General features: G+C 38.5%; 1 protein-coding gene across 3 annotated transcripts; it reads right to left on the bottom strand.

The window, feature by feature from the left end:
* Window positions 1-800: 800 nt before the first annotated feature.
* LOC120802049 (pyridoxal kinase-like) lies at window positions 801-10,085 on the bottom strand. 3 transcript variants are annotated; one of them, XM_040149505.1, is made up of 13 exons: window positions 10,032-10,085; window positions 9,827-9,930; window positions 7,416-7,470; window positions 5,147-5,255; window positions 4,517-4,621; window positions 3,860-3,943; window positions 3,734-3,768; window positions 3,440-3,525; window positions 3,196-3,241; window positions 2,983-3,094; window positions 2,533-2,669; window positions 2,346-2,412; window positions 801-1,872 (listed from the first exon to the last, which is right to left on the bottom strand). In XM_040149505.1, exons 2-13 carry the CDS (start codon window positions 9,874-9,876, stop codon window positions 1,745-1,747), a joined length of 1,014 nt encoding a protein of 337 aa, XP_040005439.1. In that variant the 5' UTR covers window positions 9,877-9,930; window positions 10,032-10,085; the 3' UTR covers window positions 801-1,744. The 3 variants fall into 3 exon arrangements, with proteins under 3 accessions (XP_040005439.1, XP_040005440.1, XP_040005441.1); XM_040149506.1 differs by lacking the exon at window positions 5,147-5,255 and having other exon boundaries at window positions 10,032-10,079; XM_040149507.1 differs by lacking the exons at window positions 7,416-7,470; window positions 9,827-9,930; window positions 10,032-10,085 and adding an exon at window positions 5,392-5,409.
* Window positions 10,086-10,300: the final 215 nt, after the last annotated feature.

Below are 10,300 nucleotides of genomic sequence, written 5' to 3'. Positions count from 1 at the left end.
CCACAAATAAGACATCCTCTTAACTTTGTTTAGTGTACTTAGGTTGGAGGCGGGCGGACATGTTAGCCCTTCTGGTTATTTGGTTTAATGCTGGCTATTCATACTGTGGATTACTGTTGTCTCACCTGTCCTTAATCACACAATATAGTCAGCACCACATTTTATCATGATAAAATGTGGTCCTGTAGACAACTAATGTAGTGGAAGTACCACAGAGGCAGTTTGAATACTTTGACAGGTGTTTATGTACTCTTTACTCATGTAATAATGTAGTAATAACTACTGAATACTCATGGGTCTGAACGTCAACATGTTTACTGGAGTCCCAGCTGGTGTGTATGATCCCAGTTGAAGATGGTCTATAATTCCTTATGCTTTTATTTCTTTACTCTTTTCAAATTAAAAGCACTAAGTCTGCAACAAAAATAACATCAAAACACAGTTTCAGTAAAAGATTGATGGTTTATCATTTCTGTTCTTATATTGATCAATATCAGCCCAGCAGCTCAAGGTTTGGCACTTGAATTTCTAACATTATGTATGAGGATCAACTATTACATTGGTACACAAAAACATTCAAAACCAATGTTTTTTCTTCCTAACCCTGTTAAGGGTATTATACATTATACATGGTCTCTCATAACCAACTCTTTTCTTGAGATGTGACAATTGTCAGAAATGAAAACAATGATCATTAGTAAATATATGAAAGATTATCTGTGCAAATACCTCAATTTGAGATGTTTAAGACATGAATCTAACATGTTACTCATCTGCTAGTTCAAGAAAGCATTGCATAATTAAAAAAGATGGTGAAAAACATTTTCAAACCATTTTTTAAAAAGAACAATTTTAGACATCAACCATTATCATGATTATCAGTAAAGTTACAATTTCTCTAAAACAAAACAAAGTCAAATAAATTGAGGTAATGAAACTGTATAGACTACATACTATGTGCATAACATGGGAGTTACAATACATATCTCAGCACTTGTAATGCATCCAATCCGAATGTATAAGGTTGGCTACTTTTACTTGAAGTGCATTATAAAACACCCAAGTGCACTGTAAGCACACTGCATGCATTCATAGCTTTATATTATAATCATTTCAGAAAAGTCACAATGCAATAAAATGCTCTGTGAATCTGACATCGTCATATTTGCATAACCCCTTTCCTTTTGCATTAGGTGTTAAATCTAGCCTAACATATTTTGTTTTTGATAATATTATAGATAGTATACTGATGTGCTTATAATGCCTTGTGAGCAACACACTTCAAGTACATGTGACGAGAGCTGACTTACTATCATAGCCAAAACAAGTAGAGGCATGGTCATGCACGCATCACTGGTTTTGTGTATTTTCTAATCGGCTTTAATCAAGATGAAAGGTTTTATAGCAAGAAATAATTGTCACCATAGTAAGTACGATTCAAGTACACTCACGCTATCTTTGTTGGCTAATGTCTTTTTATCTTTTGAAGGGTAGATGATGTCTACACTGGCCATAGTAGAGACACATGGCAGTGATTCCAGTGTGTTTGTAAGCAGAATGTACGTACAACAAATCCTACTGACCCCTCTCATGAAAACATAGTTGTACCCCCTCAGAGATTCTGTAAGGCAGTGACATGTGACAGTCTTTGATGTGAAAATCCTACATGTGTCTAGTGGACCGCCCCGATTTGAAACTGATTTATACCTGCAAGATGTGAATGTTCATGGAAACATTACTGCCTTCAGTGTGAAGACTTTTGTAAAACCTTAGCTTCCACTACAATGGCAGGATTCTCAATGTCGACTTTGCTCTGAACCATCCTCAGCTCCAATTGTGCAGGACTGGGCCTGTTCCCGGGGCCAGCCATCTCTGAGGGAAAGAACAGAGGGAGAGCAGTTGAAGTAAAACACCAGGTTTTTGGACTTTGGTTTACTGGTCAACTTAGAAGTCAAAGGATTATTCTAGCCTCAGTGAGGTGAATGCTAAGGCTTTTAATCATCTTGTGGATTTTTGCAGTTGTAAGAAAACAGTTATGACATTACTTGTTTACCTCCTTGTAAATGTAATTTATTTGTACTCAATACCTTCGATAGCAAAACCAAATCTGTGGGATGGCAAAGAATGAAGAGTATTACAATCAACTGAGATGTGTCTTGACCATCATTTCTTTTAGGTAATACTAGGGGCCACTACGTAATGCACAATAGCGGCTGACAAATGACTACTGATTGTGTTAAAACAGTATTTACAGCAAAAGGGAGCAAAGAGTGTCCCTTTATGTCTGGTCAACACTAATAATAATAATAATAAAAACGATATGAATTAGAGAGACAGCAATCTACCATTGGCGTAAGTAATCGTCCTCTTAATGACGTGGTGCATCACTGACACAGTCTTTTCACAGGCAGCCTGTGAAAAACAGAAGGGAGACTAGGTTACATCGAGCTGGCATTTATTCATTACGCAGTATAGCAATTAAGATGCGATTCCCTCAGTTTTTTTGAAGGAAAAGATAACTGTGTTGCTGACCTTCAGGTCCTTGGGGTGATGGTGAGTCCAGGCTAGCAACATGGCAGCAAACAGGTCTCCTGTTCCCACAAATACAGCATCGACTTTGGGGATGTCCATGCAAATTTTCTGACTGGAGTTGGTCCCATCTGGTTTCACTACATTGAGGAGGACAGAAAAGGGGGTAAGATCAAAAATGGCAGGGACAATAGCTAAAACTGTAATAATAATAAATAATAATAATAATAATAAAAGTAATATGTCTATGTACATGGCTTTTTATGTGGTTGAACTTTATATGTGGTATTAAGCTAAATGAACATCCCACCCCCATTAATCACAATAACACAAGTTTGTTCTGTTTACCCAAAGACTGGCATCAAGCATGCACCCAAATGTTCTCCCACAAAATGTCTCCTCAACAGCTGTAAGAAAGAGCTCTATCTGGAGAAAGTTGGTCTGGGACTTTACCTATTTTTTGGCTTCCAAGGGCCACCAGGAACTGGTCCCCATGTTTTGAAGGTAGGTCTGTACTAGTAAGGACCACAGTTTCTGGACCCATTTTATGAAGCAAGTCCATCACCTGGAGAATACACAGGGTCCCAATTAATTAATCTTTGTACTTCTTGGTGTCACAAACCAAAATCCAAATACAGCAAAAATGGAAATGCTTATGATTCTCACCTCAACAGCATCTTCCTCTGTGTTAATTTTCCTCCCAGTTAATAGCCTGTAGAAAAAACAGACAGTACCAATTGTCATTGTACCAATGACAGAAAAGTATGACAAACATGTTATCTAATAATGCCAGATTAGCACCATACCTTAATACACTTTACAGGCTGGCCTTTAAGGATTTTTTTTAAAAACTATTTTGCATTGTTTATTCTTTATTTTCTTTAATCGTGACGGTCACAGGTGCACTCACTCTGCTTCAAACTGGTTGGGGGTGAGGATGTCGGCCAAAGGCACTACTTTGTCCTTGTAGACTGGCAGCAGGCCCTCTGGAACGTACTGAAACAGACAGTAAATACAGCATTGCTAGAATTTATTTCATAGACTGAATATCACATACAATAAATTTTACATGTGGCATTTTACAAGCTTTGAAAGCTTTTTGAATGGTGTGCATCAAAAGACCGATAAGATCCTAGTGTTATAAATCCTCAATAGTTGTATGATGTGGAAGAAAAACAAAGGGAATTCACTGTAGGGGGTTTACCATAGCACCGTGGTCTCCCATAACAGGATCACAAACTGTGGAAAAGAAAACTCAATTAAGATTTGGAACTAAATCAATTAAAAAAAATTCTTCTTTTTAAATTTAAATACTCAATCTTACACTCACCATATACCAGGCTGGGATTAGCTTTCTTTAGCTCCTGAATAATGTCAACCACCATTTCCAGGAAGGACGTGTCCCTGCTGTACCCTTGGGGAAGAAAATATAACAACAATAAAAAAAAAAAAAAAAAAAATCAGTAAAACCGAAAGTCTGTTGAACTGACTTTACAGTACATTGTTGCGTTTGTTGCATTTCTTAAAAGATATTCCAATGCCATCTCTATCGTCATGAAGCAAAATCCAGAAATCCAATAGAGTTTTCATGATTTTTTTGGTCTAATTAATCCATGATGGGGAGTGGTTTGGTCACCAACACATGGAAAATCAAAGTGTAATTTCACCCCATAGAAGACAATGTTGATATTTTATGAAAATTAGTCATTTAATGGAGTAAGAGAAATGTAGCCACACATTCTGGTGTGAACACATCAAAAACTATAGGGAAACACACAGCCCCACACTCAAAATCTATTGCTGCATTGTGGCTGCATTGAATTCCTGTCCATTCAAGCTGCTCTTGGAGGAATTTAGTATCTCTTTCACTACAGTGCAAAACATAGTGGTCATAAAGAATAGCAGCTCCTGATTGTTGCCATCAAGTTAGAGCATCCTCTCTTCTACAATTCTTTACCCTAGTCTACAAGGACACCCTTTGACTCACCTGTGAGAATGTAGTCATACTGGTTCACCTTATTGAGCTTGATACCCTCATATAGCACATTCAGCTCCTCTGCTGTCAGTACTTGTCCCTTCCAGTGGGCGTAGCCTAGGATTCAAGCAGGACATTTTGAAGTTCTTAATGCTGTTTGGATTTCATTAAACACACAAATAAAGAAAAAAAACCCTGAAAATGTGTATAAGTGTCAACTAAAAAAAAATATTTTCACACTCTGCTGCGACTGGGACAAATTTATCTAATTTTTCCAGACATATCAAAGATATTTTTTGACTTTCAATTTTGAACACAAAAATGAAGATGTTTTCAGACTTTGAGGGTAAGTGAGGGAACATGACAAAAACTTTTTGTACTACATAAACCAATACAAACACTATTACATTGTTTTAACCCAGCTGTGTTTAAATCTAATAAGAAAACATTCCCCTCCTTGCTGTGTCTTCCCATCCCCCCTCTCCCTCTGCTGAGGTCCCTCTCCACTGTGTGGTATCCAGGACCAAATGGGGCCTCCACACTGACTGAATGGGATGCTTGTATTCTGGCTGCCAGCTTCCCCCCTTTCTTTGTCCCCTTTTCACTATTAACCTAGAATAACCCCTCAAAAGCTGTTCATACTGCAAAAGAAACGGAGATCACGTGGAGCCAAAACTTGATCCTGAGCCAGTGAGAGCATCTCCTGCGATGAGGACTTAACAGCAAGCTCGCAGCGAAGTAGGGGCATGTGCTATGGTTAGAAGGGAAAGTGTATATTAATGTCTTCACTGTAAGTAAAAGTTACTGAATATTGATGTTGTTTACACATACTAGTATAACCTAGAAGTAAGAGTACAGTCTAGACAGTTGTGTCATTTTGTCCATACTGGCCAGTCTCCTCAGTCATAGAGGCAGATGTTTATGTTGATTCAAGTGCTTTCTGTGCAAATGTCTCCTGCCCCTGTGGTTAAAGAACATTCTTCACATACTTTGGCACATGAACCCCAGATAATAATCCTATCATCTCCGCCCGTTGAACCAACAAGTTTCAACTTAAGAAATCAAGTTTCATGTTGTTTTTTTCTGTAATTCCTTAAATTTTTGCAGGCCAGCTCAACAAATTGATTATAACACAGTATATCTGTGGGATGATGATAGAATTGCTACTTAATATTTTTTTCATCAATTTCCTGACAAGAAATTTGCAACATTAACAGGAATTACTTATATTAACTAAAGTTTTGGCAAACGTTTAGAATTGCTGTCCATGAATTTTCAGATCTACACAAAATACAAATGCTAAATGATTTTTATGAAATGTAATAAAACAGAAATACAGATTTAACCATGTATAATACAGTATATATTTTGGATGTTCCTAACGACTAATTCCCCTGTCAATTAAACAGGAATTTAAATTAAGACTATTTGACTAGTCAGGGGTGGTGGGGGAACTCTGGGTACTCCCGACGGTCCGCTGGCCTGGGATTTCTCCTGGTGGCCAGTCCAACTATGACACAAGCTCTGTTGTACATGTATTAGTGAGAGAGAGAGGCGGGTCAAGGAGGGGCTAAACGAATCAATGCGCTGTGCACAGCTCTACAATAAAGTGAAGGCACAAAACGTTACGTTAGAGATCTTTTATGTTATTATTAAGTGTGAATATATTTTCGGCTCATTATGAAACTGTGGCGGGACAAATGAGACTGGTGGGCCGCCACAGTTTACGTAATTAATGGGAAACACTGGATGTCATTATTGGTTTGCCTAGCGTGGCTAACGTTAGCAGTGCTAGCAACAGCAGCCTTATTTCCTTGCTGGGTAAATCCACATGCCTGTGCTGAACGAGGTCACGCATTGCTCCGGTCGAGTGGTTACATGCCAGTTTATTCTGACAAAACCTACAAACAAACTTATTTTTCATCGTCCAGATCAACATTCTGCCAAATTGCCCTGGTTTCATGAGATATCATCTGTCCCACTTTCCACCTTGCCGGTTTACAACATCCAGGCACTAGCATGGGGGGGGGGGGCTGCCGTCTGCCATGGCTGCAGCCCCCAGCTAGTGTTGGGCGGCTGCTTAACATCTTAGATGCAACAGTTAACCATAGTTGTGCATTAATAAAATATTAATATTTAGTTTAACCAACTAGTATTTCTTGTGCCGATTAGCGAGAGCAGCAACATTTAATCGTTTAGTCATCTAATCACACACATCCCTGACTTATATATATATTACACAACAAAAAGAGCACATCCATTGAAGTATAAGTTTGGAGTTAACACTCTTTGGTTCATAAACTGAAAATAGAGAAAATGTTTTTAGAAAACATTAATTCTCTGAAGTAAATACAGTACCTTAGTCCCCTTCTCTAAACCAGACTGATGACCACAGTGACTGTATTTCACAGAGTCAGATAAGGCATGCAGAGTTCATCGTAAGGTTTTTATAAGAACAAAGCGAAGTACTAGGACAGTGATTAACATCACACTTTTGCCCCAACACCTAAGTCACCTCATTAAAGCTACACAATGGAGTCTTCCTGTAAACAAACTGCTTTGTTGGCTTTCATTGTTTCCCACTCAGAGAAATTGTGTGTATCATTTAAGCCTATCATTATGTTAAATGTGTATCTATAGTATTTGTGATAACTGTCAAAGCAGATTTTCAAACCTGCTTTGGGCTAATAGTATTTTTCTTCTGCTCTGTTGCTGGTTGGTACTTTCACAGTGCATTACCACCAACAGCTGAGAATTCATGGTAAATTGATACAGCAGTTGTTGTCCCCCTTTTTTAGTAAATATGACCAGTCTTTCAGGGGAGTTGGAAAATGGGTCAATCTACTTTGTGAAACTGAATAAAATGACTTGGTTTTCTCACACAGGGAAATTTAAAAATCAATCAGCTAACCTGTGTGATTGGAGAACTGGACAGAGTTGATAGAGTCCACTTCAAAACCCAGCACCTGAGAAAAGAACAATGAAGCAGCTGTTAAAACAGAGAACAATGACGTCAGTACGAGACCAAGTCTAAATGAGCTTTTGAATTTCATTATACTGTGGGAACAGTATGGTGAACGACTGCGAGAGCCGTTTCATTCAATTTAATTTTTTGTTCTGTTTGCATGTTTTAGCCCATTTCACATAAATTACATTTTCTTTCAACACTGTTATACATTCATCAAGCACTTTATTAGGAACAGCATACTAATACTGGGTAGGGCCTTTTGCTCTCAAAAAAGTCTCAATTCATCTGGTTTCAACAAGATGTTGGAAACATTTCTTTGAGATTCTCATATTTTTTGCAGATTTGTCAGCTGCACATCCATGCTGCCAATCTCCCGTTCTACCACATCCAAAAGGTTTTACTGGATTCAGAGCTGGTGACGGGGCAGTCCACTGAAGTCCACTGAACTCACTGTCATGTTCACTGAAGCAGTTTGAGACGACTTTTGCTTTGTGACATGTGCATTGTCATGCTGGAAGTAGCCATTAGAAGATGGTAAATCCTCTGACTTCTCTCATTAACAAGGCGTCTCTGTCCACAAAACTGCTGCTCAGTAGAAGTTTTTTGTTTTTGGCACCATTCTGAGTAAACTCTGGGCACTGTTGTTTGTGAAAATCCCAGGAGACAATAGCCTTCTACCAAGGGTCCAAAAATTATGCCACTAGGGTTGTAGTCTCCCGGTTGACTGTGCGATTGGTTGGTCGATATGCTCTCATCTGACCAAATTCTCATTGGTCGGACAATCGCTGGCCTTAGTTTCGTAAGGAAAAAAGCTCCAGTCAATAGTCTTCCAGAATTATCTATTACTTTTTGCAGTGGGTGGGACAGGCTACCTGTGAAAGCCAATGGAGAATGCTAGCTCTGACTTATTTAATGGTTACTGAACGTTTACTCAGACTTTGACTTCAAACTAATTGACACCATGTCAAAGAAGTCATTGTTGTGGCTGCATTTCGTTAAAACAGAGTGTAAACTTTGCTAGCAGCAGTTTGCATGTCACAGCTCAACAACTAACACGACATATCATTTAAAAACGGTAGGATAACTTGTCTGCATTAAGATTCTCCTTCAACTTTCGTGTTTTTCGTTTGAGGCTTTGAGTCACTTAAATCTGATTTTTTTCCCCCCATTCTGATGTTTGATGTGAACATTAACTGAAGCTCCTGACCTGTATCTGCACATTATGCACTGCACTGCAGCCACATGATTGGCTGAGTGGATAACTGCATGAGTAAGCAGTAGTAGAGATGTTCCTCATAAAGTGCTAGGTGAGTGTATAATGCTTTAGTTTTTGAATACTTTCTCCTGCGCACAAAACAACCACTTCTTTGGACAATATGAAAAAAAACAAACCCTGTAGAGTTATTAAACCGGTTTGAGATAAGAACCATAAAACAGACTATCATGTCAGTATTTATTGCCGTCTCTGCAAGGTCATGCAACACACATGTTGAAAGTCTATCAATTCCATGGCACAAAGCAAAAACGACTATATGACTAAATAACTTGAATGAAAATACACACACACACACACACACACACACACACACACACACACACACACACACACACACACACAAACACACACACACACACACACACACACACGATGACCTCTGTAATGAAATTACTAACTCATGCTTGTTGTAAGTACCAAGAATTTGATTCATATGGAAACGAAAAAAAAAACAACAAAAAAAACCAACAGCTGCCTAAAGTGGCAATTTAGATCCAATGTAGAATTGTAGAATTGGCAATGTAAAATTCAGTGTGCTTTTGAAAACTGCCAGCCATAATTGAACGTGTAGCCTATGCAACTAAAAAGCCTTTTCATAATCTTACACTTTCCTCTGGTAAACTAAATTTAATGCGACAAGCAACGACATTTCAACAAAACCTACAACTTTCAGAATATGTTTGCACTGTTTGCTACCTGTAGCTACCCTATACAGTGTGGAAATATTAATAAGCAACCTGACTCTTAACCATGCTGAAATTTGTAACTGAAAAGTGCCTTTTGCACTGGTTTATAACAACATTTCTTCTTTTTTTTTTTAAAAATTGAGTTTGGTGATATTTGAGCATTCTTATTTCACAGCCATCGTGTATAAAGCCAGCTGATTAAAAGTAAAATTTGGAAAACGGCCTATGATGTTTCGGCAGGGCAGGAAAGGCTGCTTTTTCTTACGTTACAATTAATTCAAGTCGAACTTATTTTCCACATTGTTTTCTTTACCAGCTTTTAGTTGTTTTTCTCTGTCCTGATACCCGAGCTGAGTCGTTTTATTCAGTCACGTGAAGGTTCCGGTTCTTACCTGCAGCGGGAATGTTGCCGACTTGTTCCCAACGTATCCCCTGACAACATGACTCTGAATGGACAACACACGACACTCCATTACCGCAGATACGCTAACGGCGTCTAAAAAACCGAGCAAAGACAACAGACGTGATAAATCCTAACTACAGCATGAAAACGTGTGCAGGCTCCGAAGCACTGAAACTCAGCGTGTGACGACTAACTCTGGCATTGAAGGGCAAAAGCGTCGCTGCCGCTATTGACATTTACAGTTTTTCCTCAGGCAGCTATAAGGACACCTAAGCTGGTGCATTCATAGGTTAATGATAAATGTGGGAGACACCGACTTCCTATCAGAATGAATGAATGAATAGAATTCATTTCAACTTCTAATTAAGAAAACGATTGTCTTGTGAAGTTGAATGCGCTTTCCGGCTTCAAGAGCAAGGACTTTGCAGGTTATACATGGGATGCATGTGCAGTACTGTGAATA

Source organism: Xiphias gladius, chromosome 16 (genome assembly GCF_016859285.1).
Source record: "Xiphias gladius isolate SHS-SW01 ecotype Sanya breed wild chromosome 16, ASM1685928v1, whole genome shotgun sequence".
Classification (NCBI taxonomy): domain Eukaryota; kingdom Metazoa; phylum Chordata; class Actinopteri; order Istiophoriformes; family Xiphiidae; genus Xiphias; species Xiphias gladius.
This window is presented reverse-complemented; position numbering and strand designations above follow the sequence as displayed.